The sequence below is a fragment of the Anser anser genome (assembly GCF_964211835.1).
Source record: "Anser anser genome assembly, chromosome: 23".
In the NCBI taxonomy this organism is placed as follows: Eukaryota; Metazoa; Chordata; class Aves; order Anseriformes; family Anatidae; genus Anser; species Anser anser.
Window position 1 is genome coordinate 2477167 of NC_139744.1, and position 27137 is coordinate 2504303.

At 62.6% G+C, this 27137-nt stretch overlaps 4 protein-coding genes across 8 annotated transcripts; 3 read left to right on the forward strand and 1 right to left on the reverse strand.

The window, feature by feature from the left end:
- Positions 1-227: 227 nt before the first annotated feature.
- EZH1 (enhancer of zeste 1 polycomb repressive complex 2 subunit) lies at positions 228-16234 on the reverse strand. The gene is made up of 20 exons (XM_083808919.1): positions 16145-16234; positions 14325-14445; positions 13581-13709; positions 13215-13334; positions 12043-12163; positions 11234-11407; positions 10235-10337; positions 9802-9965; positions 8869-8960; positions 8111-8285; positions 7162-7358; positions 6621-6712; positions 6009-6049; positions 5398-5523; positions 4190-4368; positions 3492-3587; positions 3046-3127; positions 2816-2896; positions 2426-2510; positions 228-2309 (listed from the first exon to the last, which is right to left on the reverse strand). The coding sequence occupies exons 1-20, from the start codon at positions 16192-16194 to the stop codon at positions 2249-2251; spliced, it is 2289 nt and encodes a 762-aa protein (XP_083665045.1). The 5' UTR covers positions 16195-16234; the 3' UTR covers positions 228-2248.
- A 1500-nt stretch (positions 16235-17734) lies between these two features.
- LOC310885560 (uncharacterized protein) lies at positions 17735-20035 on the forward strand. 4 transcript variants are annotated; one of them, XM_083809054.1, is made up of 4 exons: positions 17735-17879; positions 18245-18283; positions 18408-18434; positions 18517-20035. In XM_083809054.1, the coding sequence occupies exons 1-4, from the start codon at positions 17819-17821 to the stop codon at positions 19083-19085; spliced, it is 696 nt and encodes a 231-aa protein (XP_083665180.1). In that variant the 5' UTR covers positions 17735-17818; the 3' UTR covers positions 19086-20035. The 4 variants fall into 4 exon arrangements, with proteins under 4 accessions (XP_083665180.1, XP_083665179.1, XP_083665177.1 ...); XM_083809053.1 differs by having other exon boundaries at positions 17735-18434; positions 18517-18658; positions 18782-20035; XM_083809051.1 differs by having other exon boundaries at positions 17735-18434.
- A 415-nt stretch (positions 20036-20450) lies between these two features.
- On the forward strand, positions 20451-22874 carry RAMP2 (receptor activity modifying protein 2). Of its 2 annotated transcripts, none has more exons than XM_083809056.1 (5): positions 20451-20590; positions 20813-20963; positions 21943-22041; positions 22193-22295; positions 22401-22874. In XM_083809056.1, exons 2-5 carry the CDS (start codon positions 20903-20905, stop codon positions 22651-22653), a joined length of 516 nt encoding a protein of 171 aa, XP_083665182.1. In that variant the 5' UTR covers positions 20451-20590; positions 20813-20902; the 3' UTR covers positions 22654-22874. The 2 variants fall into 2 exon arrangements, with proteins under 2 accessions (XP_083665182.1, XP_083665181.1); XM_083809055.1 differs by having other exon boundaries at positions 20532-20667.
- Positions 22875-23570: 696 nt separating this feature from the next.
- VPS25 (vacuolar protein sorting 25 homolog) lies at positions 23571-26743 on the forward strand. Its single transcript, XM_083809279.1, has 6 exons — positions 23571-23656; positions 23812-23957; positions 24663-24716; positions 25060-25148; positions 25464-25539; positions 26070-26743. Exons 1-6 carry the CDS (start codon positions 23610-23612, stop codon positions 26180-26182), a joined length of 525 nt encoding a protein of 174 aa, XP_083665405.1. The 5' UTR covers positions 23571-23609; the 3' UTR covers positions 26183-26743.
- Positions 26744-27137: the final 394 nt, after the last annotated feature.

Consider the following 27137-nt stretch of genomic DNA (forward strand, 5'->3'; position numbering starts at 1 on the left):
GCTCCTCCCCAGCACCAGGGAAGGGCACTGGCAGTGCCCGGCGTGGTCCCCACGGGACATCCACCAGCAGCCGGGGCCGCAGGGACCCGCAGAGCCCGGGCTGGGTCACGGCACGGGCTCAGCCCGCGGCTGCGCTCGGCTGCACGGCAGCCCCGGGGAACAGAGTGCAGCGAGGCGCAGGGGGTGTTGGCGACCGCTTTATTATGACAAAGGCTACAAGCCGCGTTCTTTTTAAAGTGCATTATAATTCACCGTCAACGAACCACAGACACAAGCCTGGCATAGTGCAGATACGGCCGACGTGGCAGAGGACACCGAGCGGACAGCGGGGCCGGGGCAAGCCGGGGGACGGAGGCAGCGGGAGCGGGGCTGGGGGCGAGGGAGCGGGGCTGGGGTACAAGCGCTGCTCCAGACGGACCCAGAGCCCCGCCAGCCCGGACGGACAGCGGGCAGGACGGGAGCAGACCCGGGCCAGGAGGGGCTCAGCTCCCCGTGCAGACCCAGGGCGCTCTCTGCATTTGGGGGTGCGATGGGGGCCGTGCCCTGCCCTGCGTGGGAGCCCTGCGGTTCCCAGAGGAGCAGGGCAGCGGTTCCAGCCCTGGACAAACACCGTCCCGCAGCACCGCTCCAGGCTGGCACAGGAGCCCAGCAGCTTCCTGCATCCCACGCCAGGCCAGCTGGCAGCACACGTGGCTCCTAGGGGACAGCCCCAACCTTCAGGCCCAGCTCCCCGCTCAGGGAAGGGGCTTCCATCCATCAATCCCTCCATCCATCCATCCATCCATCCATCAATCCCTCCATCCATCCATCCATCAATCCCTCCATCCCTCCCTCCATCTGTCCATCCCTCCATCCACCCACCCAGGCCTGGACAAACAGCCCCACAAAGGTGCTGCTGAAGGACGGCGGCGGTCTGGGACGTCCGTGGTCCCCCCCCAACCTGAGAGCACCCTGGGCAGCGCACGGGGCTCAGCTGCCTGGCTGGGAATGCTTATTTAAAGTGCTTTTTTCTTTTTCTTTTTGCATGGGGTGCTAAGGCCAAACCTCGCCTTGCCAGAGAACATTTCCCCTTTACCCCCAAGGCCAAGGCCAGGACCAAAGCATCAGAAACCTCCGGAGAGCTTTCTGGGGAACTTTCCCCTCCCTCACTGCACATAGCAGCTGCGGGTCTGCTGGACCCTGCTCGAACCTCACCGAAGCAACATCCAAGCAATTCTGTGCAATGAAAAGGGCTCCTGAAGCGCCTGGCGCGTCTCAAAGGGCCCATGCCTCTCCGAAAAGGACTGTCCTGGCAGAGGAGGGTGGGGGAACCAGCTTTGGTACCGCGCGGTCAGGAAGCACCTGCCTGGAGCACGGCCAAAGCCCCAGCTCCCCAAGCTGGCTGCAGCCCCAGCCGAGCAGTGGGGGGCTCCCCCCGCAGCCCCAAAGCTGCCCCGGCCCCAGCAGACCCAGCCAGCTGCGGGCTGGGACGGCTCCCTCCCGCTCCCCAGGGCTTTCTTTCTGTGGATTCCCCTTGTGCTTGCAGCAGCACCCCCGTAACATCGTCTCTAACCAGCTCAGTAGCTTCCCTACCCAAAGTGACTTTTTGCATAGTGCTGCTCGCCCCGTCCCAGGGGATCGTGCCACACGAGCCACGTGCTGGTGGTCTCTGTCCTCCAGCCAGCTGGGGCAGAGGGAAAAAAGAGACCCAGGGACAGCAGCTGTGGGGCTCGGGGACGTGCAGGCATGCGGCCACAGCTCACCGGCTTCCGCTGCTGTCGCTGTCCTAGTCAGCAGGACAAAAGAGGCAGCGAGAGGCAGCACCAGAGACCAGAGCTTGTCCCAGGGGAGCTGGCGCAGCCCCCGAGCCGTGCCCCGAGGGTCTCGGTGCGGGCAGCCCCTCGCTTGCTTTCAGCAGCCAGCAGAAAATTGGAAAGAGGCTGAAAGCTGGTGACTGGCAACCTTGTGCACCACAGCTTTTCTTCAAGCCCCGGCTGCCTCGGTCCACGGGCTCCCTCCAGCCCAGGAGGCAGCCAGCAGGGAAGGTGCTGGAGCCTGCCCCACGCCGGGGCTGGGCAGAGCTGATAGCCGGGCAGCAGCTGCTCACACTCCTGCCCCGAGTCTCTCTCCGGGTGTCTGGGCAGCAAGTAGCACTTGTGACACACACAGCAAGGGGAACACGGGCAGCAGTCATGTCAGCGTGAAGCAAACATGGCATCGCTTACAAGGTGCAGCAGCAAGGAGTGCTGGGGACCCCCCGGCACACAGCCTAGATGATATCCGTCTCCCTCTCTATGCCAACGTACTTCAAGGCGTCTGCCTGGCTGTACCTACGAGACGGGAAAAGCCAGAGCTGCTGTAACGACCTCTGAACTTCCCGCACACGTGCACAGAAAGCAGGGTCGAGCCCTGCCCAGGGTCCCCAGGCAGCCGCTCCCCACGTTACCGGTAATCAAAGAAGAGCTCCTCTCCCGCCTGGATGGCCCTCTTGGCAAAGATCCCTATCCGGTGGTCTCCGTTCACCATCACAACTGCAACCAGAGGGACAACATCGGGGACACGCGGCTCAGGTCGGGTCACGGATGCTCCCCCGGGGGGCTCCAACCTGCAGCGACCCCTCTGCAAGGCCACGGCCACAGCAGAGCTGAGCGGGGCCCCCCACGAGCAGGAACGTGATTTGCAGCAGAGCAGGAGAGTTTGCCCACGCCTCTGAAGTTCTGCGGCTGCCACAGGCTCCGGGTGACTTGGGACCCCCTGAGCCCCCTGAATTCCCAGAGCCGAGCAGGCCCCAGAGACCCTTCCCCAGCCTTGACCTGCCCGGGTGGGGACAGCTCACCTTTGGCATAGCAGTTGGGGTTCACGGAGTGGTTGGCAAAGCGGATTTTGTTTCCTTTGCGAGTGGCGTCAACGACAAAATCTATCGAAAGGCAAAAGAAGAAAACCCTGCAGCGTCCTGTAAAGACAAGACTGCTGCTCATGGGACGGAGGGGCTCGAGATTGCCCACCCACCAGCCCCTGCCAGGAAGCCCACGCCTCTGCCACCCCCTGAAGCCCCACGCGAGTTACCGTTGTTGAGGTTGAAGAGGAAACTTGACATGTACTTGTCATAGACCTTCCCTCGCCGGTCAGCCTCATCCTGCGAAATAAGCTGGAGAAGGAGAACGCCTTGAGAGAGCCTCAGTGCCTGGGGGCACGGTAAGGATCGCTGCAAGGAACAATGCTCTTGGATCTCCTGGAGGCGCCTCCCGCCCTTCCACACCAGTGGGTGGGGGTTCGCCAGGGCTCAGGAGGAGCAGAGGAGGAGCTGGGCTCCCAGGGAGCAGCACGCACGCACCAGACATTCCTCCTTGGTGGAGGGCCTCGAGTTGGGTCCCAAAACGGTACGGGTTTCTAATTCTTAAGCCGGGTCAGAGTGAGCCCGTGGCCGTGGCTGAGCTGGGGAAGGCCCCTGAGATAACTGCAGGGCAGCACTTCCACCGCGCGCGTCCGCCCGAGCACGCGGCGGCACTGACCTCCCCGCAGTACTCCGAGATGAATTCGTTCTTCTGCACGGACTCCTTGATGAAAGTCCCCCAGCCAGCGACATCCGAAGGCGCCAGCAACAAGTGCTAGAGCCAAGGTGAGAAGAAAACAGCTCGGGTGGGCAGACCTACCGCCCCCAGCACCGAAGCAGCGCAGAGATCACGCCCCAGGTGCCTGTGCTGGGCTTCGGGCAGTGCCCAGGAGCAACCACGCAGTGCCGGCTGCTGCTCTCACCGTGCCAGCACCATCCGGTGTCCCCTAGTGTAAGGTGACACACAGGTCCCTGCACACTTACGTGTCATAGCATCGTTAAGCTGGAGCTGCACATTACTTAACACCCAGTAATTTGCATCTTTCTCTGAATTTCTCCCTCTTTTGTACGCAGTCCCTTGTCCTGACCAACAAAATCCAAGACCTGACCTTTCTTTGGAGTCATTTTTTACACTCCCTTGTTCTCCCCCTTCCCCATATACCCCCCCCGTCTCCCAGTTTTCACATCCATAATCCATACTCCAGAGTAAGTGCTAGAGAAGCCTGGGGCAGAGCAGCTTCTGTTTGATTTTTTCCCTACTCAGACAGCTGCGGGTGGCTCACACCCCCCTCTCCCACACAGCAGAGATCTGTTTATCAGCCCTACCCTGCGGCAGCCCTTTGCCAGCAGCCCAGAGCCACGCAACACAGCAAATACCTTTTTGAGACCTCGCTGGATGCTGCAGTTCTTGCAGGAGACCACCTTGCAGTCCCAGTGCTCCGAAGCCCCGCAGGTCAGGCAGAGGTCCGGGTCGCACTCCCGCACGGCCAGGTAGCACGGGCACTGCTTGGTGTTGCACTGGGTTTTGCAGCGGCAGCCCGGGAAGCGATTCTGACCTGCGGGAACACAGCGCGGGTTTTTCAAGGAGAGGGCCGTGCCGCGGGTCCCCGCCCCGCAGAAACACAGAGGCTCCCGCTGAGCCGGGTCTCACCCTGGCAGGCTGTTCGGGCTCTGTGCAGATACAGAACTAAAATTGTCTGTGACCAAGGGCCAGGCTGCCCGCCCACCACCCAGCCAACACAAGGAAAGTGCCTTTGCGCTAAGAACGAGCTTTGCAGCCCCCCTGCTCTGGGCAGGAGAGACGGGAGCTCCCAGGCCGCCTTCCTGAGCCCTGAAGTCACCAGAACGGGGCTCACCGAAGGATGCAACGTCACAAAGGGACATTTTTCAGCCTGGGCACCCACGGCTGAAAGCCAGAAAGCAGAGCAAGAGCCTGGGGGCAAGGCAGCTCTGAGCACCGCTCACACCTCGCAGAGCACAGACCCACGCGTGCTTCCACAGCTGGAGATGCTGATCTGCCTCTCGGGCTAATTACGTGCAGTTTGAAATCAGCTCTGATAATACGAACAGATCAGGACGGAGAAGCCGGGAGCCTGAGCTGGCTCCCTGTCGCCCTCTAGCCCTTCCAGCCCCAGGCTGTGTCATAATCCTACATAAATTCACCCTCAGAAGCCCCAGCTATGTGGGCGAGTGCTGTTATCTCCATCCCAGAGCTGGGAACGGGAGCCCAGAGGGGAAAACGAGCGTGGCAGAGCAATGACCCAGCTCCCACCCTAACTGCTGGCCACACGTCCTCCTTCCACGGGACTGGCAGCAACACCCAGGGCTTGCTGCTCGATGCAGACAGGCAGACGAGCAATCTCTAACGAGAGCCTGTATCACTTGCTGCTGGGGGACACGGGGCAGCATGGGACATAGTTTCCCCTCAGATTTATCAGGCTGCTAATCAAACTGCTGCAGGTGGACAGAGGAGTGAAGGCAGGGATAAAACAGGCCTTCAGCAAGCCCCAGGGCTGCACCCTCCCCTTGTCTCTGCGAGAAGAGCTGGCTGCTTTCAGCTGCGGTAGTCCCGGTTTTTTCCTTACAGTCAGGGTTGCACTGGCAGAACTTCTCACAGAAGTTCTGGGTCATGATGCAAGGGCAGGAGCTGTCACAGGGATGTTCGGGGTGGTCACAGGGCTGGTAGTTGTACACCTGGGTAGGCGAGTTATCTAGAGCAAGAGGAGAGACGGCAGGGTTAGAAGCTGTGCTTTGCAGCAACGTTTGAGAGCAAGCAGCACGCCCAGGGCTCTGGAGCAGAGCACATGCACGCTCCCCATCTGCCTGCAGAGGGCGGGAAGCCCAGCAGCGCCCAGCACACAGCTGTAATTACAAACGCATGACACATGTCTGCTTTACACCTCCGCAGCCCGTTTTACACGGGGACTGCACGCCAAACCTCAGCCCCCCTCCAGCTGGAGCAGGACTGCGCCTCTCCCACTGCCTGGGAGAGAGCGCTGGCACGGCAGGGATGTGGGTGGCACAGCCACAGGGGCACCAAAACCGGCCCTTCGGTGGGGAGCTGCTCCCCCTGCACCCCTACAGCTGCCGGGACAGACAGCAGGACACGGTGTCCTGTGCAAGCCAGGGCTGGAGAATCGGCCCCTGGGGGAGAACGGCCACGCAAACGGCAGCCGAGCGCAGCCACGGACGTTACCTTTCTTCAGCTGGATCTTCCTGCAGTGCGCGGCCCACAGCCTGGGAGAGAAGCAGAGAAGTGTCAGAGGTGGGGGCACGAGCCTCCATCGGGAAGGGCTGGCTGAGCACCGCGCTCAGCGCCGCCAGCCAGCGCAGCAGCTGGGGCCAGGCGATTCCAGCAGGGCTGCCTGGCAGCGTCATGCATTAATCACCGTCAGGCGGCCGCAAAGCGCAGAAAGATGAGAACAGCGCAGCTACAGGAGTTATTTAAGGCAAGTGTGAGTGCCAGAATAACGCTGGATACACCGGATCAGCACACAAGAAGTAGGTTAGGAGGCAGGGAGCTCGGGCTGAGGCTGCTCTCAGGACAGCGCCGGCCTCCTTGCAGCAGTGCGGCACGGCCACCGGGGCTGAGCCCGTGGGCGCGGGACCCCGCAGCTCCCCAACCAGGAGGACGGCACCAGAGGAGGGCCAGGGGCCAGCTCCCAGCCGGCAGCACAATCAGCCCTGTGTGACAGCGAGAAGTGTGCGCAGATGGGAGCCAGATGGGGATTACCAGGAATGCTTTGGCACAAAAAGCAGTGGATCTGGTTGCGTTTTTAAGAACAAAACAAGCTTGTCCAACACTTGCCTGTGCTTCCTTTTCTTCTTCTGGGATGGATTCATTAATTCGTTTGTTGGCAGTTTTGTTATAAGCGATTCTTTAACTGCAAACTGAAAGACCTACCAAAAAAAAACAGAAGCAAAAAGAAGAATAAAGTTCAGTATATCCAAGTTACCTTTATCTAAAGCATAAACGGAGAGAGTGCAAGCACACACACACAGTAGGGATCCCAGTAAGCAGGCAGCTCTGCCCCCAGTTTCACTAAGCCACGGGCGGCCTTGCTTTTCTTGCCTGGGAAACAAAACCACCCCCTGTCCCACCAGGCTGGGATAAGGCACGCTGAAGAAACCTCTCAGCACTGGACGTGTGCGGGGCTCGTTCTGTGAACAGCAGCCACACTGCAAAATAACACCACCCAACTTCCCAAAGCGTTGATGCAACACGTTCCTCGAGGCGGTTTGCAGCAGGGAAGAAAAAAGAAGAAGCAAGCAGCAGCAAAGGGCTCCCTCCTGCCCCGGGGCCAGGCGCTGCGGTGCCTGCCTGCCCAGACCAGAAGGTCAGGCCATACCTGCTTGCACGTCTTTGTCCCCAGCAGCCTGGCGATGGAGCAGAAGTTGTTGAAGTAGGTCCCATGGAAGACGCGGAAGAGCGACTCCTCGGCTCCCGTCCACTCAACCGGCTCCTGCTGCGTCTCCACCGCAAACAGCTGGGACGAGGCTGGGCTCAGCTTCTGCTTGGTGGGGGTCTGGCAGCGGGAGTTTGCCTCTGGCAACAAAGGCAGATGTTAGGGCCAGGGATGAGCGAGAACACACCCCTGCTGTCAAAGCTTCCTCGGGCAGCGGTGCTGCAGGGGTGCCTGAGCCTGCCTGCCGCACCTCCAGGGCACCGTGCCACCTCCCCCTGCCACGGCTGTGCCCGCAACGCAGCCTCCTGACCCCGGCGGCAGCACCGGGGAGGCCCGAGGATGAGGAAGGTGCTCCCTTCTCTCCCACCCGGGATGGGATGAGCGTGCTCTTTCTCCCCTGGGAGCTCATCCTGCCCCGGGCGCTGCCACTCACCCGGCGAGGCAGCAGCCCGCTGCTCCTCCAGGGGAACGTGGCTGCAGACACGGCCCCAGCCTCAACAGCTCCCAGGTGGGTGCTCAGCACCCCTGCAGGGCCAAGCACCCAGGCTGGCACTGCCACCAGCCCGCTTTGCTGCCTGCGTTGCCCTAGTGTGCAGCCAAGCAAAGCACTCAAAGCCCAGGGCGCTGCGTAAACACCGGTGCCAGCAGAGCACTTGCCGTGCCTGACAATGAGGATAATGAACCCGCAGCGCAGCGCAGGGCAGGACTGGGTGTCCCCGATGTTTGCTTAAGGCCAGCTGTGGACACTTTGTCACTCCAGCTCTGAATTTCACGGCCCCAGCACAGGGACAGAGCAGCAAGACAGGGATAGAGCCCCGCGTGTGACAGTGCCCGCTCGTTATTTGTCACAGCGCTAAATGGGAGAGGGTTGTCTCCAGGGATGGCGCCGTACCCGAGGAACTAGAGGCCCACTCATTGCCCGTGTCTCTGTCGCTGTCTCCCTCCCTTGTCTCAGCGAGGGCCGGGGTGTTTGAGCAGGAAGCACTGACCACATGGTGCCTCCGGCGGCGCCTGCCCGAGCACTTGGACCGCGGGTTGTGCAGCGCAGCGAACTCCTTGGCTCCTTCCTGCAAGCAGAGCAGAGCACGGAGTGGGTAGCACGCAGCCAGGACGCGCAGAAAGGCCTTGGGAGAAGCCCTCCGGCCACCACGAGAAGGCAGCAGACCTGTCACATGTAATAGGGTCGCCTCCAGTAAGTGCCACGGCCCTGCCAGCTGCCTGCACTGCACCTTTCTGCTTCGCGTCCTTCAGCATCGCCGCCCGGTATGAGCAGGCTCCCTCACCCCGCTCCTGCAGCCGGCTTCCCCGTCTCTTGCCCCGGCAATGACATCCTCCCGGCCTCTGTCCTACATCCTCCCGGCCTCCGTTCTGCCTCAGCCCTGCAGCTCCCCTCAGACAAAGCTGATATCTCAGCCAGATAATCTGAACGTGACATCAACACGCTTCCAGTAAGGCTCATATCTGGATCCGTGCTTCCCCAAATTCAGTGACGATTAGACAATCAGCTTAGATAATCAGGTGAGATTTCAGAATTAGGTAATTCTGAAAAATCGCCAAAGTCGTGAAAAAAAGACCCACAAAGTGCTGAAGAGCATGGCTGGCTGGGCCACTTCCTACTGTGGTTTCAGAAGCTGCAGCGCAGAAACGTACCAGCCAGAGGAAACAGTCTGCTCCGCAAGGGTCCGGCTCGATTTTCGTCTCTCTGTTCTTTCGTTTGTACACATTAGGAGTAGCATGAAAAGCTGGAAAAATAATAGTGAGCTTTACTATCAGCATCCTCCAACAAGGGGCACTCACCACACAGCAAAGGACAGGGACAGCACGAGGGGAGTGACGGCAAGTGGGAGCCTGAGGCAGTTGCCAGGAGCACAGGAGCAAATCTCCTAAGAGCAGGGCACAAGGTGGGGACGTCTCGGCCAGCCCTACTCCTAACGATGACGGGAACTGAGCACCAGAGGGGGAACGCTTGGGAAGGAGAGGCCGTAGGAAAAACGTCTGCTTTCAGACTGAAACAATAAGACCGCATGATCTTAATAATAGATCTTTAAATAAATAATTCACTGGAGAGAGTCCTGTGACTTTCCAAGGAAGCCCTCAGACCTGGGAAATAGCAGGTCCAACAGCTAACCCCTATCCAAAAGGCTTTGGCGGAACAAACCGCAGGAACATGACTAAGATGGAGCTGTAAGTTCCAGCGAGGCAACAAAACACAGGGGCATGTCCGGACTTTGGAAGCGTGACAGTCGTGCCTTTCCCTGACGAGCTTCTGCGAAGTGAGAGTGAAGCCCAGTCACAGCACTACTCCTGCAACAAGGTGCCAGGAGGCCCAGCGCAGCACAGCGAACAACGGTGAGACAGAGCGGGCTGCCACGCGGGTTGGTTTCCGTCCACTCGTGGGAATTGGTGGAGCTGTCCTTATAAAAGGCTTTGGGGCACCCGACAGCCTCTAAAGGCTCCGCTGCCAACGCCAGGGCGGCATCACCCTCTGACGACCGCAGCACAGACGCCAAGCGAGGCACGCAGGAGCACAAAGCACTGAGGAAATGAAGAGAAAAGGGAAGCGTCCGGCGGGACTGCACTTACGGTGCAGAAAGCAGTCGTATTTGAAGCAGCGCCGGCAGAAGAGCGTGTGGAAGGAGTGCAGGGACTGCTCGCGCTGCACCGACTTCGCGCAGGGCCCGTCGATGTTGGGGGTGCACTGCGGGGGCAGCACATTCGGGTCCGACACCTCCGTGAGCTCTCGGTACCTATTGAGCAAACAGAGACAGCCACCGATGTGCATTTTTTCCTAATTCGGGACGTTTTACAAGGCTTTGTGTGACTTAGGTCTTATGACTCTGGCTCAGATACCTTGAGGCTAAACCAAAAGTTTCTAATACTCAAAAAATGTTCTGCTCACAGCGCCTGCAGCCAAGTGAGCTCTGCTTTCTGCTCAGAGCACAGGGCTGTTGTCTAAAATACAGATTTTAACCGTCACTAACAAAGGTAATAAGCAACACACGTAGAGATCTTCTACCTCTCTTTCATGTCATCTGGAAAGCCATACTCAGGGAACATGGAAGAAATGGCAGTGAATATCATGTCGTTTGGAAACCGCTTCTTTGAACACTTCTTGTTACCTAAGGAAAAAGAAGAGAAATTCTCAGTTACGCTGGACGTGACCGTGCCTCTCCTTTTTCCAGAGAGGGCGAGTCCAGGAGGTGTTCTGGACGGCAGTTTAAGAGACAGAAACGTAACCACACAGACAATTCTGTCTTGCAACTAGGCTAAATCATTTCCAGATGCGTTGCACTCTGCCACCTTCCAATTAGCATAACGTGTTGATGGAAGTACTAATGATTTCGTGTGGAATATTGCTTTTCTTACCAAGACAAGGTTTACAGACAATACTTTCCTACGTCTGCAAAAAGTCCTGGTATTTGTGCTGCTCGTATCGCTATAAATCAAAGGTGAAACTCCCAGTCAGCATTCCTAAGGGCATGCAGGACATGTGAAAATCCCACGAACCAGAGCTGCTTCTACGCAGCAAAGCCCCCAGGTGGCACAGGAGAAGGAAGATGAACGCTAATACGTGGAAAACGAGGCTGGAAGGGATTTGAAAAGGTTCGCCTCCCTGTCCTACAGCAGAATTAGATCTCCCTACAAACTTACTGACAGATGCTTGCCAGGCCGGCGCTTTGAAACCTCCAAGAGCAGAGATCTCACATCCTCCCCAGGTAATGCCCCACTGCTTTGCTAATCGTACCATTACACGGCTTTCCAGATGACTCATCTGAATTCCTCCTTGCTACACTTAAAGCTGATGACTGCTTATCCTGTCCGCAGGGGACAATGAGAATAACCGACTTCCCTTCTTCTTTCATCTACCTTACCAGAACTTGCCAAGCTGGCTACTACCCCTAAGTGACACACAAATAACCAAAAGAGGGAGGGCAGGAGAGCATTGGGCAGCTCCTAAGGCAAGGTAGGATGGGAACACGACCATCGCAGCCCCAGTTTCTGCAGCCAAACCCACCTTCCACTGCAATTCGTTTCCTTTTCCGCGTGACTGGCAGCTCCTCTTTCCCATCCTCCTGCTTAACCTCAGAATCATTGTGTCCTTCCTCTTCCTCGTCCGAGTACTGATTCAGGGCGTTCACGAGCTCCAGGAACACAGCGTCGCTGATGAGGACCGACCCTGAAATCATTTCTGAAACACAGTGGTGTCAGCCAGTCTGTGGGAGGGCCATCATCCTTCATGCTCCTCGGGGTGGTAAATCACAAGCCAGCCACAGGATATTATCATCAGTGAGAACCTTCCTGGCAATTTTGGAAGGATAGGTGGGATTTTAATGCTATAGAGTCATAAGAGTGGTGTATCATTTTTGTGAATCTGGGGACAGGCCACACCAGAGATTTTTCCACAGCCTTCTTCCCTCCAGACAGACCTTTACGATGGGCTAGGAAACTACGGAGGGAAACACACTGGCTTTTCATCTCTGAAAAGAACGATTACAGTCTTGACTGAGGTAAAAGTGAAACGATGTTGCTGAGCTCCTCCTAACATCTAGCACATTTTTCAGCTTCCCAGAACCGCCTGTGGATGCCCATGAACAAGAGCTCTGGCTCCAGAGCATCCTGGGCCTAGAACGGAGCGGGGTGTCAAAAGGCAGGACCGCGTCCTTGCAAACCAGCACCGCAGGCACATTCCTGCTTTCCTACTCTAAGAGCTCTCAGAGAAAAGCTGGTTACTGCTGCCACCTTTTGACTTCTTAACTGCCTTGATATCGAATTTGCAAGAGGACAGTGAAAGGACAGTGCTGAGCGCTCCCGCTCCCACGTTACCTTCCTCTCCATGAACTTTCCCATCGTAGTTATTAATGAGTTCTTCAATGAAGGTTTCATCCTCTTCCTTCACCTCATCTCCCATGTAAGGGATGTTGCACAGAACAGTTTCATCCTCCACCTGTAACGAGATTCGATGCGGTTCAGTAACCCAGCACCTGCTGATTCCCACCCAGGCTGTGCCTCTAGGGCTGCTCCAGTCCGTTCCACAGAGACTAGACGGCGTAAAGCAAAGGTTCAGCCTCCCCAGCAGAAGTTTTGGATGTCACATCACTGACATTTCATTGTTATTCCATACCAGCAGCATAACCCTGATGCCAAAAAGTGCAATCTGATTTAAAAAAAATAAGAGTAGTGTATCCAAGGGTTATGGAAACTCAGAAACACACACGCTGCCAAGAATAATAAACAACCGAAAATGTCAGAGGGGTCACGGTGATTAAGGTGGAGTGGGACTAGTAACAGTGAAAGGCAAAATGGCAACTCATTCCAGGAGGAATACAGCTGGAGCCGAGGAGCGTTCTCACATTAACTGCATGGAGAAAGGACATTTGGCTTTCATTGCCATGGCACCGGCAAGGGGCTCTTTTCGTGTCACATCTCCTAGTGCCACACCACTCCACCAGCCTGCTACACCTGGTCCTAGGGAGCTCCTTGCTTGTAGGAATACAAGCTGAATACTGCCCGTCTGTTTTGTAAATAATCTTAACTAAGCCACGACAAAACAGCATTTAAATCGTCCTCCACACCACTGTGATCCTCAATAGCATCCCTACAAGCAGATCAGCAGAGTAATCCAATCACAAAGGAAAGGACCTGCCTAAGAAATGCAAGTCTTCATTTAAAAGGGAAGTTAAAAGAGAAAAAGAAAAGCTAACAACCCTGCCCAGCCAAACAGAAGAAAGCATTTACTCCTTGAATCCTGTGAAATAACGGTGGCCCCATCAAGGAGCCAGGTGTGGAAGAGAGACTAGCTGGGTAAGACAGCTTGGATGCGAGGCTGTTCTGTGGGGTTCAACACAACAAGCAAAAAAAAACAACGCTCCCCCTCATCTCTTGAGCAGACATCGCTTGAAACAAGCTGGCTAAAGATGGTTTAATCACTGCACAACCGTGTAATGGTTACGCACTAATCTCACAAAGATCCTGCTCCGCAGAGCCTTCGTACCTACCATGAAGTTCTGCTGAAGGGGGGACCAGGAGTACATGATGGGCACCAGAGCCACCGTGTTCAGCGTCCTCATGTACAGCGTCTGGCTTGGAAATCCTGGAAAAATGCTCTCAACGGTACACTGGGAGAGAAATGAAGAGAAGGGCAGTGAGGAAACAGCCCCTGGGAGGCAGTCACAGTCACAGAAGGAAACTGCACTTCAGGACAAATACAGCAAAGTGCTGCGGTCGCTCATTGTGGCTCCTTAACAGTAAAAGATTTTTTCCCCCCATTTACCAAACTATATATAAATTATCCTCACAGTTCCCTGCAAAGCCCTGGTTCCAATTCACATTTGTTGCTGCCGCGCCTCTTTTGCTCTCCCTACCTGTTTTAGGAAAGGGTGCCCGCTGACTGGCTTCATCAACTGCACTGGTTGAACGCGAAGCTTCTTCCAGTCTTCATTCAGAATTTGAGTCTTTTCGTGAACCTTCGCAAAGTTGGCCACAAAAAGAGCCTGAAACGAGAGAAAGAAGCACTTGAAATTTAAAAATCACGTCGAGGTTTAGAGCATTAAAATCCCTCCTGAGATTTTGTTTCGCATATCAAAACGTAGTCAAGGCAGAGTCCTTCAGACTGATGATACTCGTTAGAAGGAATCCTAATTAACCTCAGCATCGGTACAAAACTGTGCTGAAAACGTAGCAAGAGGCAGCAGCTTTTAATAATTCTTGATCAGATCCAACCTGTTCTAAAATCTCACCTGCCACGGAGAAAAGTAGCATTAGAAGTCATCCGAGACCCACAGAGCCTTAGCACCGAGGGGGTTAAAGCAAGGAGACACTTCACAGAGTGCATGGAAATGAGTCCTCTCCCTGCACGTTATGCAAGCACCCAGCCGGGGAACTTCTCTGCCTACACAGCAGAGCTGAGTACCCTGCTCTGCTCCAACCACGGAGCACGGAGGGAGGTAAAAATCTCCTCAGGCTTACCATGGCTACAACTGAAACGCAATTTTGCAGCTCTCATTGTGAAGCACTCAGCTGAAAACTGCTCAAATACCGCAAACTAGAGCGAAGGCGAGAGCAGAAATCCTTCCAGCTAGACCTGGCACCTCCCGTTACGGCTTTACCTTGGCTCCCATGTTCGCCTGAAACCTCTTGAGCTGCCGAAGACGCATGTATTCAGACTTGACTTTTCTTTTCCAGTATATAATACACTTTGACGTCGGAGGAGTGGCGATTTCCATTTTTCTATAAAAAATGCAGGAAGAATAAATATCAAATAATGGAGAGCTTAGCGTTATAAACAAGTGGTATTAGGAAAAAAAAAAACACGTGGATTTTAAATGCATCACAGACTTTAACTAGGAAAAAATAATCACATAAATCTGCACTAGTCCTTTTTACGGAACAATTAGAGCACAAATTGCACCGAAAAGCTCGGAGAGCTTTTGGACGTAAGAAGCAGCAGAGAACTGCGTGTGCTCACAGGGATTCAGCTGCTTCTGCCCAGCGTGAACCCCTGTGAATCCTCTACGGACAACGTGTTTGCAGCGTTCCCCTTTCTCCATTTGCTCGGGGCACCGGCAGAAAAAAAAAAACAACGACGTCAGGAGCCTCCTCACATCCAGCTATCGCCTTTCTGGCCTTGCCAGGAGGCCGGGGAGGATTTCTGTTTGTTTTGCAGCCCTTCCCTTCGGAAAGGCACTGCTGTTTACGAGCAGTAACGAGCAGGTTTCGGCGGAGCAGCAGCCAGGACTGGGGACGAGCGAGGGGCAGCCTTTGAGCTGGGTGCCGGCGCTGCGGCATCGCCCCACCGCAGCCCTGCTCGCCCCCCGGGGAAGGGACGCTGCAGCTCCCCCCGAGGAAGCAGGTGCCAAACCCTGCCGCAGCCGCCTCCTGCGGATGTGCTCTGCCTGCCCTGCAGCCAGAGCGGCCCCTTCCCCGGGGGTGGCAGCAGCAAACGGGCCTCTGACGGCAGGAAAACCCTACAGAAATGGGGGTTTCCCTCGGAGCCCGCAGGGTTTTGCGGGGAGCCTGGCTGGGGGAGGCTCGCCAGCAGCGGGGGCCACGGTGGGGGCACCGTGAGCCAGTGCTGGGGGGGACGGAGGGGCCAGCCCGAGCCTCCTGCCCCACACGGTCACTGCCCTACAGGGGCCTGGCCTGCCCCACAGGCCCCAACCTACCCCGTAGGGCCCCCAGCTGCCCCCACAAGCCTTGATCTGCCCCCACGGGGGTCCCACTCTGCCCCACAGGCCCCTCGGCATGCCCACGGCCCCCCCAAACTGCCCCCATAAGCCCCAAGCTGCACCATAGGGGGTCCCACTCTGCCCCACAGCCCCCCCCCAGCTGCCCCCATAAGCCCCGATCTGCCCCAGAAGTGCCCCATAAGGGCTCTACTCTGCCCCACAGGCCCCAACCTGCCCCACAGCCCCCCCAAGCTACCCCCATAAGCCCCAATCTGCCCCAGAAGTGCCCCAGTCTGCCCCACAGCCCCCCCAAACTGCCCCCTCAAGCCCCCATCTGCCCCATGAGGGCCCCTCTCTGCCCCACAGCCCCCCCAAACTGCCCCCTCAAGCCCCCATCTGCCCCATGAGGGCCCCTCTCTGCCCCACAGCCCCCCCAAACTGCCCCCACAAGCCCCGATCTGCACCACAGGCCCCAACCTACCCCCCACCCCCCTAAACTACCCCCACAGGCCCCATCCTGCCCCCCAGGGCCCCCAGCCGCCCCCCCAGGGCCCCCGGCTGCCCCGCTGCCCCCCCAGCAGCCCCCCTGGGGCCCGGCTCTGCCCCCCCCCGGTGCCCCCAGCAGCCCCCCCCCCAAGCCCCGAGCTCCCCCCGGGGGCTCCGCCGCCCCTCGCGGCCCCTCGCGGCCCCTCCCCTCCCGCCGGCCCGGGCCGCCCCCCGCCCCCCGCGGGACCCCAGGCCCCGCCCCGCCCCGCACTCACTCCTCGGCCATCGCGCCGGGGGAGGCCGCGCTCCCCTCCGCACCGCGCATGCGCCGAGCCGGGGCCCCGCCCCCTCGCCCCGAGGCCCCGCCCCTCCGCGTAGAGGCCCCGCCCTCCCCCCGAGCCACGCCCCACCGCGCAGCGACCCCGCCCACTGACCCGCAGGCCACGCCCCCTGCACGCACACGCCCCGCCCCCTCGTCCTGAGACCCCGCCTTGGGCGCAGAGGCTCCGCCCACTCGCCTGGAGACCACGCCCCCTTCGTGCAGAGGCCCCGCCCCTCCCCCGAGGCCCCGCCCTCCCTGTGCGGTGGCTCCGCCCCTTAGCCTGTAGCCTCGCACAGCTCAAGCCACGCCCCTGCGCTCAAGCCCCGCCCCCGCGCTCAAGCCACGCCCCCCGCGCTCAAGCCACGCCCCCTCCATTCAAGCCCTGCCTCCCGGGTTAAGCCCCGCCTCTGACTTAAGCCCCGCCTCCTACTTAAGCCCCGCCTCCCATCTTAGGCCCCGCCCCTTGCCTTAGGCCACGCCCCTTGCCTTAAGCCCCGCCCCTCATCTGGCAGGTGCCAAGCAGCCCCCAGGAGGGTCCCAGGAGGGTCCCGGGGGTCCCCCGAGGCCCCGGGGGTGCCGTGGGGCCTTGCCCCGTCCCGGCGCCGTTCCCCTTGCAGGAGGGCGATGAGGAGCAGCCACGGCCGGGCCCAGCCCCGTGTGGGGCCCGAGCAGGCCCCGGCCGGCGGCGGCGGGCACCGGGAGCGGCTGCCGGTGTCGGGACGGGGGGGGCCGGGCTGCCCCTGAGGGCACGGCCCCGGTGCGGCGGGGCCAACGCTCGGCCTTCGGGGCTCCAAGCGCTTGGAAACGGGGGCGTTGGGAGGCCGCGGGACGCATCCTGCGCGCCTCGCCCCGGGGAAGGGCGGCGGCGGCGGCGCCGGGAAGGAAGCGGCTGCGTGGGGCGGGCGGCGGCGCCGTGCCGGCAGCCAGGGCTGCAGCGGGGCCTGAGCACCGGGCGGTGGGGACGGGGCTGCTCGTCCTTCCCCAGCCCCTTCCTTCCCCGCTGCCCAGCCCCTGAGCGTGGCAGGAAGCGGGGTGCAGGACCCCAGAATGTCGGGGATCGGAAGGGACCTTGGGAGCTCATCCTGCCGGAGCAGGAGCTCCCGGGTCAGGACCCACAGGCGGGTTTTGGGTGTCTCCAGAGATGGAGACCCCACAACCCCCCGAGCAGCCTGTCCCAGGGCCCTGCCACCCTCCCCATAAAAAAAGTTTCATCTCCTGTTTAAGCAGAACCTCCTCTGTTCCCGCTTGCACCCGCTGCCCCTTGCCCTATCATGGGATGTCACCGCGAAGAGCCTGGCTCCGTCCTCCTGGCGCTCGCCCTTTCCATATTTACCAACACCAACAAGGTCACCCCCCCGTCTCCTCTCCTCGCAGCGGGTCCCCGGGGGCAGTGGGTGCCCGCATCCTGCCCGCAGCCCCGATCCCGCCCACCCCCCCTATATCTGATGCCTTTGGAGCGTCGCTGCTGACTCAGGCCAACGCAGGGAGCTCGCTGCCCGCCCCCCCCCCCCCCCCGACCCTCCCACCCATTGGGACTGGGTGGAAAGGGCTGGGACGGGCCCCGGGACGGGGATATACCCCCGGCGGCAGCCCCGGCCCCACTGCAGCCGTCCCGGTGGGTAGGAGGATGCTCCTCCGGGCTCGGGCACGGCTCCTCTGCTGCCTGCTCCTTGCAGTGCTCCGGCAGGGTAAGGGGGTGCTGGGGGAGCAGGGAAGGGACTGGGGGACGGCAGGGCGGCAGGGTGGGCGCCTCCCCATGGGGAGCTTGGCCCCTTTCCGCCCCCCGTCCCGATCAGGCCGTGCTGGGTGGCATCTCCCCGGCCCCTTCTGGCAATCTCCCCACGGAGGACGTCGCGGGTTTGCCACGCACAGCCCCTGCCTGCCGGGGCCAGCATTTGCTCGGAAACTGCTCTGCCCCGGCAAAGCCGAGGCAGAGCCAGGAGCCCCCTGCTTGCTTGGGGCAGGAGGAGGGGGCCCCGGTGCGCCGGGACCACCCAAGGCTCCGGCCGCCCCCAGCTGTGCAGCCCTCGCACCCCGTTTCTCCTCGCTGCAGGGCGCGGGGACCCGCTGTACGGAGCCCCCGAGGACGAAGGTAAGGCTGCGATGCCGTCGTCCCAGCACCGCTGTGGCCGTGGCAGAGCTGACGCAGGGGGACGGGGCCCTGGGCACGGTCCCAAGGGTCCTCCCGGTGCTGAGGGCTCCGTCTGTCCTTCCAGGTGACTACCTGTATCTGGACGAGGACGGTGAGTAGAGCTGCCCCCTCGGGAGCCGTCAGCGTCGCAGGGGCCGCTTGGTGCCCCGTGGGTAAGCGACCCCTCTCCTCAGGACCGCTGGAGGTGCTGGGGGGGCCGGCCCGCTGCCAGGACTCCTACCAGGACTGGGTGGCCCTGTACTGCTGGGCCCCCTTCCACGCCGCCCTCATGGCCGCCCCCGAGGGCGGCCGCTGCCGCTGGGAGCAGATCGGGAGGTGGGTCCTGCTGCGGTGCCGGGGGCTCGCTCCGAGCAGCGCCCGCGTGGGGCTGACCCCCCCCGTGTACTCGGGGTCCTGCGCCGCCCGGCTGCCCTCACCCCGTCTCTCCCCTCTCCGCAGCGCCTACAGCGAGCTCTCCGCCTGCGCCGAGCTGCTGGCCCAGCTCTTTTCCTGCCCCTGGCCCAGCACCGCCCTCGATGCCTTCTTCCTGCAGGTCCACGCCGAATATTTCAGCAACTGCAGCAGGATGGAGCCCCCTGGGAGCGGGGGGCTGCCCCCCGGGCTGGCTGCTGCTGCGGCGGTGGCGCTGGGCTGCCTCGTCCCCCTCGCAGCCGCCTTCACCGTCCGCAGAGCCTGGAGGGGGGCTCGGAGCCCGGCGGGCAGCGGCACAGCCCCGAGTGTCCCAGTGGCCACGCTGGGCTGAGAGCAAGCCCTGGGGGTTCAACGGAGGGGGCGAAGGGTGAGCGGGGTGGGGGGGTCTGGGGGTCCTGTGCCATGGGGCGAGGCCGGCACTGGGGGTCCGACCGCCTGCCTCCCACCCTAGGGTGGGGGAAAATGGGGAGAAGGGTCCCAGTATCGCAACCTCGCTGGGCTGAGCCCCTTCCCTGTGGGCTGAGCCCCCTCCCCGTGGGCTGAGCCCCTTCCCCGTGGGCTGAGCCCCCTCCCCACGGGCTGACCCCCTTCCCCGTGGGCTGAGAGCTCTCCAAACGGGCTGAGCCCCTTCCCTGTGGGCTGAGCCCCTTCTCCATGGGCTGAGCCCCTTCCCCATGGGCTGAGCCCCTTCCCCACAGGCTGAGCCCCCTCCCCGTGGGCTGAGCCCCTTCTCCATGGGCTGAGAGCTCTCCAAACGGGCTGAGCCCCTTTCCCGTGGGCTGAGCCCCCTCCCCACGGGCTGAGCCCCTTCCCCAGCACCCCAGGGTGGGTACCAGCGGGGAGCACCGCAGTGCCAGGCCGGGGCGGGGGGGGGGGGACGCGATGGCGGGTGCTGGCTGGCTGCCCCCATCCCGTCCCTGCCCGTCCCCTCGGGGCGCCCAGGGAGGGGCCGGGCTGAGATCACTGGGTGTCTCCCTGGCACGAGCTCCCGCCGCCGTCGGCCGGAGGCTCCAGCGGCTCCGACAACAAAGGAGCGGGAGCGGGGGCTGCGACCCCGGCAGCGCCGCGGCTTTATGGCTTCCAGATGCGGCCGCCCGCCCGCCCGCGGAAAGGGCTTCGCCGCGTCCCGGGGCCAGCGGCGGCCGCGCAGCCCGGGGCTGGTCGGGCTTGGCCGCCAGCGCATTGGCGAGGGAGGGCGCGAAGCGGGGCGATGGGACCTGTCCAAAGCAGGGAGGGTCCCCGCGAGCCGCGATGCGTCGCCTTGCCGCGATCCTGCGGGTCCCGCGGGAGGGTTTTTAAAGGGGAAGATTTGGGTCGGAGCTCGGCCGCCGGCCAGCGGTGGAACGAGCTCGCGCGGCCTCAGCCGGGTCCTCGGGTGGGGATGTCGTGGGGCTGGGGTCTGCAGTGCTCTGCGGGGGGGGGGAAAAACGAGCCCTGAGGGTGGGAGCTTGCCCCCGGCAGCCAGGGGTTTTTGGCAGAGCCCGGCAGCAGGGCTGGGGCCGAGGGCCGCCATCGCCAGCCAAGTTTCTCTGCCCTTTCCCCACCTCCCCGCCCGCCCGGGCCTCGTGCACGTCGTGGCACCGCCGCCGCCCCTTCGGCTCCCACCCGGGGCCCGTCCCGGCGTGGGGCAGGTGCCCCACAGGGGGGGTTGCGAGCACGGTATCGGGGCCACGAACTCCCCCCCCCCCAGAAGCCGAGCGGCAGCGCCCGTCCGGGGACGACGAGGACGTTTCTCTTCCCCGGTCCACTCCCCCCGCTTTCGGGCTGCCTGCCCTCCACGCAGGAGACGAGGGATTTCACAACCCAGCCCAGACAGGATTAAAGAGAAATACACAAGTAAACAAAATAGCGGCCTCGTAAAACTGGACGGGCTGCGCGGGGAGCGGAGCCTCTCCTCCGCCGGGCCGCCCGGGGTGAGCGCGGGGCTGGCGGGCGCGGGGCGATGCCCGCGGGGGGCTGCCGGTGGCGGCGGAGGGTTGGGGGGGGGTGGGGGGTCCCGCCGGGAGAGCTGCTTTAAAGCAGCGCTGAGCAATCTCATTTTTCACACGTCTCCTGTAGTCAAACTGCCCCTGTCAGAGGAAAGGAGTCGCTTCCTGTTATTTCCATTGAAATACTCGTCCCGGTCGGTAGCCCGCAGGCTTTCGCAGGATGGCACCGTGCGCGCGGACGGGCTCCGGCCGCCTCTCCCGGGGGCTCCTCCTGCTCTGGGGTAAGTGCACGGCGGGGTGGCCGTGGCCGGGGGGGGGGGAGCTCCGTGCCTCGTGCCAGCCCCACACGTGGCCGCCGTCCCGGTGTGCGGGGGCCGCGTCCTGGGGCGCTTCGGCCCCACAACCCCGTGGCGAGCAGGACGCGGGGCTGGGGCGGCCGCCTCCTGCCTCGCAATGGGGTGGTGGCTTTGGGTGCCGGGGGGTGGCCCCTTCAGGGACACGGCCCCCCGTGGGGGGGAGGCTGGCGGGGTCCCGGCCGTGACGGAAAGCGGGAGAGCGGCGTGAAGGGGCCCTCGTGCGCTCGCCTCCTTCGTGGGGTGCTCCCGTGTGCGCCGTGGGGGTTGTCGCAACGCCCTGCCGCGCTCACCCCCGTGGTTTCGTGAGGGAGCCGGGAGAGCAGCTGGGGGGTCCCCCAGCAAGGAGGGACAGCGGGACGGGGACAGGGTGGGCTACCCTCGCCGTAGCCACCGTGCCAGCCCCGGAGCTCCCCTCCAGCCAGCCCCCGGCCCCAACGAAGAAGCCACGGGGGCGATTCGCCACGAAACGCGGCCTCGCTGCCCAGGGGACAAGATGGAGGGCGGCGATTTCCTGAGGGCTCCATCGGGCCGGGCGGGCGGCCAGGGGGACGCGCCCCACGCCGGTGGCAGGCCCTGCGGGGCAAGACGGAGCGTGGAGGGGGGTTGTGCTGCCCGGCCGCGCCATGCTGCGGTCAGCGCTTCCTCTTCCTTCCTGCCGCAGCCCTGCCTGGGCTGCCGGGCTCCCTGCGACGGGACACGGCTCGGCCCCGCCGGGGCCACCGCACGCCACGGGCTGGTAGCCCCCGTCCCCTCCACCGTCACCCGCAGCCAGGCCGGTGGCATCCTCCCCTCACCTCCTCGCTCCCCAGTAGCAGCTCCAGCCGCCCCATGGGACCCGCGGCTCCCGTCCCTTCCCGTCCCCTCCTGTCCCCCGCTGACCACGTCCCCTCCGTCCCCTGCGCAGCGCTGCTGGGGCGCGGGCTGTGCCACACGGACGTCAAGGCGGAGGGCTTCGGCCAGGAGGCGAGGACGAGCCCCCCGACGGCCATATACAACTCCACAGGTGGGTGAGCGCCGGCGGCACCCCCGGGGGGACCGTCCCCTTCCCCTCCGCCCGTCCCCAAATCCACCGCGGGTGATGGGCACGGTGCCCGGTGCCGTCCCGGGCACGGTCCCCGGTGCGGTGCCGGTGCTCAGCGCCTCTCCCCGCGCAGAGGAGATGTACAGCTCCATGGCGGAGAGGTGCTGGGAGTTCTTCGTCCACCTGATGAGGAACGTGACGGCGCCGCAGCTGTGCGAGTGGAAGGTCATCAGCAGGTACGGACGGGGCCGAAACGTGGGCGGGGGGACCCCGAGCCCCCCACCGCGCGTCCCCGTCCCCCCGTGCTCTACCAGCCGTCCCCCCCCGGCTCTCTTCCGCAGGCCCTACAGCTGGCTGCAGTCGTGCCTGGAGGACTGCGCCGACGAGCTCAAGTACGGCTACCCCAACGCGCTGGCCGAGCAGTTCATCTTCCAGAGCCACTACCGCTACTTCCAGAACTGCTCGGCGGGCAACCAGGTCTTCGACCCCCCCGAGGACGTGCTGCTGGCCATGATCATCGCCCCCATCTGCCTCATCCCCTTCCTCGTCACCGTCGTCATCTGGCGCAGCAAGGACGGCAAGGCGCAGCCCTAGGCGCCCCCCCGCCACCGCCGAAAACCGGCCGGGGGGAACCGGCAGCGCCCCCGCCGCCGTGCTCGGTGCCCGGTTGCTCGCGTACCGGGGAGCGGGTGCGGGTGGGTGCCGCCCCGAGGGGTCCGGCCCTCCGCCGGGGTGCGGTGGCGTCGCCCACCCTCCCGGTGCCGCCCTGACCACCCGCCAGCCCGCGGCGGGCTAGTAAAGGCTGCTTGCCCCGAGCCCCGGGATGCTTCTTCCGCGCCCGTCCCGCCACCGGCTCACGGCCACGGCCCCGCTCCGGGCTCCGCCGCACCGGGGGAGGCCCCCGGGGAAGGGCCGGGCACGGGGCCGGGCACGGAGCCCCCCCCCCCCCCCGGGCAGCGCCGTGCCCCCGGGCAGCGCTCCCGCAACCACCGGGCACCGGCGGGGGGCGGCTCGGTGCCGAGGGGGCGGGGCTTAAGGGAGTGGGCGGGGCTAAGGGCGGGGTTCGCGTGGATGGATGGGGCGGGGCTTCGCTGGGTGGGGCGGGGATTCACGGGGGTGGGCGGGGCTTCGAGTGGTGGGCGGGTCCAGGAGGGTGGGCGTGGCTTAGAGGAGTGGGCGGGGGCTAGGGAGGGGTGGGCGGGGGCCAGGAGGGTGGGCGTGGCTTAGAGGAGTGGGCGGGGGCTAGGGAGGGGTGGGCGGGGCTAGGGAGGAGTGGGCGGGGCCAGGAGAGGTGGGCGTGGCTTAGAGGAATGGGCGGGGCTAGGGAGGGGTGGGCGGGGGCTAGGGAGGGGTGGGCGGGGCCAGGAGAGGTGGGCGTGGCTTAGAGGAATGGGCGGGGCTAGGGAGGGGTGGGCGGGGCTAGGGATGGGTGGGCGGGGCCGGGAGGGGCGGGGTCTGGGGAAGCGGAGAGCGGCGGGGGCGGGTCCCGGAGGGGCGGGGCTTCCGGGGCGGGCCGGAAGCCGGCGGCGGCGGTTCCGGTGGCGGCGGCGATGAGCTTCGCGTGGCCGTGGCAGTACAGCTTCCCGCCCTTCTTCACGTGAGCGTCGCGACCGGCACCGGCACCGGGACCGAGGGAGGGGGGAGGGACCGGGACCCGCGGGGCCGGGCGGGGGGGGACCGGGACCGGGACCGGAACCGGGTGCGGGGGGAGGGCCGCGGCCCGGTGCCGGTGTCTGAGCGGAGCCCCCGCAGGCTGCAGCCCAACGGCGAGACGCGGCAGAAGCAGCTGGCGGCCTGGTGCGCGCTGGCCCTCGCCTACAGCCGGCGGCACCGGCTGCCCGCCATGACGGTGCGGGAGGCCCAGGACAGCCCGCTGTTCGCCAACCGCCGCCTGCAGCGTATCCTTGGGCACGGCCCCCGTTACCCCCGGCCCCACTTACCGACCCCCCCCCCCCCGGCCCCGGTTACCCCCACCCCTTCCCCGTACCGGTTACCCGCTGTCCTCCTCCCGCCCCGGTTACCTTAACCCCCCCCCCCCCCCACTGACCCCCCCTTACCGGTTACCCCCTGCCCCCTCCCGCCCCGGTCGCCTCTACCCCAACCCCCCCCCCCCCAGTTACCCTCCGTCCCATCATGTCTCAGTTACCCCACCCCCCCAATCCCAGTTGCCAACCCCCCCCCATCCCAGTTACCCCATCCTGGTTACCATCCATCCTGTCGTGTCCCAGTTACACCCCCCCATCCCAGTTACCCTCCGTCCTGTCCTCCCCCATCCCAGTTACCCCAACCCCCCCTCCATCCCATCCTGTCCCATTTACACCCTCCATTCCAGTAACCCCCCCCCCCCAGTCCCAGTTACCTTCCATCCCATCCTGTCCCAGTTATCCCAACCCGACCCCCCCTCCACCCCATCCCAGGTACCCTCCATCCCATCCTGTTCCAGTTACACCCCCCCATCCCAGGTACACCCCCCCCCATCCCAGTTACCCTCCATCCCATCCTGTCCCGGTTACATCCCCCCCCATCCCAGTTACCCTCACCCCCAAATCCCACCCGTCTCCCCCCCCCGAGCTCGGTCAGCGCCTCCTTAACCCCCCTCCCAGGGAAGCTGCCGCTGGAGTCCATCCAGGTGGTGCTGGAGGAGCTCCGCAAAAACGGTGGGTGTCCGTCCGTCCGTCTGTCTGTCCGTCGGGGTGGGGTCTCCCCGTACCGTGAGGGCTCTGTCCCACCGGGCAGGCACCGTCCAAGCCCCGGGGCTCTCCCCATGCCAGCCCCCGGGGCCAGCTCACCCCTTCTGCAGCCCCTCGGGTCCCCAGCTGCACGAGGAGGGGTCTCGGGGGAAATCCAAGCTCTGTATTCCCGGAGGCCCCTTGGGGGAGTGGGTCGGAGCTGGAGCACGGAGGGGGGGAGGCAGCACCTCCAGCCACCTGTAGGCGTGATGCCGTGGTTGCTGTCCCAGCCCCGTGCTCTGCCTCGACGCCTTTCTCCTGTTGATTGCAGGGAACCTGGAGTGGTTGGACAAGAACAAAACCAGCTTCCTCATCATGTGGAGGAGACCCGAGGAGTGGGGAAAGCTCATCTACCAGTGGGTGAGGAGGTGCAGGCCGCCCCAGCGCGCCGAGCGGGCCTTCCCTGTCCGCAGGGCCTTGTGTAAAAGACTGCTGTGACTCCTTCCTCGTGCTTTCTCCCTACTTCTACTTCCATTTTGCTTTGTTGCACTGAGCTGTGTTAGCACCCTCGGGTGCCATTTCTTGCCTTTCCGATGCCCCAGCGCGTTCTGAGGGTGGCTTTGCTCGTTGGGTGCTGCCCACGTTGCATTTCGTTTGTGCTGGGGTGTGCGAGGGATCGTGCTGAGGGCGTTGAATCCCGCAGGCGAGATCTGCCAACTGCTTTTATGTTTCCAGGTGTCGAAGAACGGCTTGACCAACTCCGTATTCACGCTTTATGAGCTGGTCAGCGGAGATGATACTGCAGATGAAGGTAATGCCGCGTCCTGTAGCAGCTTTTCAGGGCACGCTTCATTTGAAAACACAAACAGATGATTGCCAGATCATAGATGGAGTGTTTTAAAGTTCCATATGCAAGCTCACGCTGATCACCACTGGGAAAAGCAGCTCTGAAGGCTTTTTAACACGTTGCGTTAACGCCTGCCTGTTCTCACCGTTCGGGATTCATGCTGCCCAGCCTTCCCAGCACCCAGCTCTTTGCCTGGTGTGAGGTGCAGGCCATTTAATTTTCACGCCTGGCTTCTTCGCTGCCTTAGAGACAGCTCTTGCTCACTGCCTCCTGTCTGCTGACCTTCAGGCTTTGTGGCTGATGCAGCAGCGCGGTGATGATTCGATCGGCGGGGCCTTGTGGGTTTGCTGTAGTGGTGCGGTGCTGGAGTCTGAGAGGTGCCCTGCAGGGCCCTCTGTCTTTGCTGTCACCGCCCCGTAGATGTCGTGAGCCTCTTTGTTTCCTCGTGTGTTTCTTCTTCTTCTTGCTGACGGGGCTGGCTGTCCTTCCCCTAGAGTTCCACGGCCTGGATGAGGCCATGCTGCTTCGTGCCCTGCAAGCCCTGCAGCAAGAGCACAAGGCTGAAATCATCACGCTGGACGATGGCCGAGGCGTCAAGTTCTTCTGACGGGAGCCCTCTCCCTGCTGCTCCTCTCCGGCTGCTGAAGCGTTTCTACTGCGAAGGTTTCGTCTCCTGGCCTGGTTTCAAGCCGTGTCTGCAAGCAGCTGCATACTCGGTATTTCTCGGGGCGAGGAGAATCTGTGAAGCCTTCCAAAGACGTGACTTTTTAGAAATATTCAGAGATCCCTCTGTCTTTCTTTCCTCCCTGTTGTGTTTGAGAGGCTAAAGCTGCTCTCAGCGGTTCTGAGAGGGACCACCCAGAAGTGAAACAAGGGAACTGCTCCCGTGGCTGCTCCCTGCTCCTGGGAGAGCAGGGGATGGGCTCTTCCGTGGCTGGTCAGCCTTGGCCTCTGAGGGCAGCTCCTTTCCTACCTTCCAGCCACGTGCCTGGGCTCGGCAGTCCCCGCTGCTCGGGCTGAAGGCAGGCGGACGGGACGCGCTGCTGCTGCTGCCGTGTAAAAGACCTCGCTGGAAGAACCACGTGCTCGCTGCAAAGCAGGCTGCGTGGTGGGGCGGGTGCCAAGGAGCTAATCTGAAGTAATTAAAATGACGTGTATTTATAGAGCCGCCTGGCTGTTTTGGTCTATCTTTATTTTTCCATCCGAAACAAAACACAAGGGCCCACCGAATCCCTGCCCTTCAGCTGCATCTCCTTGCTGCGCTGTACAAACAGAGCGTGCTGGGCTGGGGGGGGGCTGCAAAGCCACCCCGCCTGCCGTGGAAGCAGGCAGTGCCGGGGCTTTTCCACGTGCTACCGGCCACGGGGGCTCCTCCTGCCTGTCCTCGGGGCCACGCTTGCCTTCGTTTCCACGTGCGATCCGCCGAAAATCTAACGGGTTTGTTGCAGAGGTGGCGGGGTAAGCTCTACAATGAGAGGCTGGTGGAGGTTGTAATGGAGTTCTAGATTCTCGGTGCTGATAATGAAGTGCACAGCTCGTTGGGAGCTGACCCAGGTGCAGTC

Excerpts from the sequence above, each read along its gene's own strand:
- EZH1 (XM_083808919.1), bottom strand. The coding sequence starts at position 16,194 with ATGCGCGGTGCGGAGGGGAGCGCGGCCTCCCCCGGCGCGATGGCCGAG. Across the intron at positions 7,359-8,110 it reads GTGGGCCTCTAGTTCCTCGG|AGGCAAACTCCCGCTGCCAG; the intron begins GTACGGCGCCAT and ends CTTTGTTGCCAG. Across the intron at positions 2,310-2,425 it reads GAGCTCTTCTTTGATTACCG|GTACAGCCAGGCAGACGCCT; the intron begins GTAACGTGGGGA and ends CCCGTCTCGTAG.
- LOC310885560 (XM_083809051.1), top strand. The coding sequence starts at position 17,819 with ATGCTCCTCCGGGCTCGGGCACGGCTCCTCTGCTGCCTGCTCCTTGCA. Across the intron at positions 18,435-18,516 it reads CCTGTATCTGGACGAGGACG|GACCGCTGGAGGTGCTGGGG; the intron begins GTGAGTAGAGCT and ends CCCTCTCCTCAG.
- RAMP2 (XM_083809056.1), top strand. The coding sequence starts at position 20,903 with ATGGCACCGTGCGCGCGGACGGGCTCCGGCCGCCTCTCCCGGGGGCTC. Across the intron at positions 22,042-22,192 it reads GGCCATATACAACTCCACAG|AGGAGATGTACAGCTCCATG; the intron begins GTGGGTGAGCGC and ends CTCCCCGCGCAG. Across the intron at positions 22,296-22,400 it reads GAGTGGAAGGTCATCAGCAG|GCCCTACAGCTGGCTGCAGT; the intron begins GTACGGACGGGG and ends TCTCTTCCGCAG.
- VPS25 (XM_083809279.1), top strand. The coding sequence starts at position 23,610 with ATGAGCTTCGCGTGGCCGTGGCAGTACAGCTTCCCGCCCTTCTTCAC. Across the intron at positions 23,958-24,662 it reads CGCCAACCGCCGCCTGCAGC|GGAAGCTGCCGCTGGAGTCC; the intron begins GTATCCTTGGGC and ends CCCCCCTCCCAG. Across the intron at positions 25,149-25,463 it reads GAAAGCTCATCTACCAGTGG|GTGTCGAAGAACGGCTTGAC; the intron begins GTGAGGAGGTGC and ends TTATGTTTCCAG.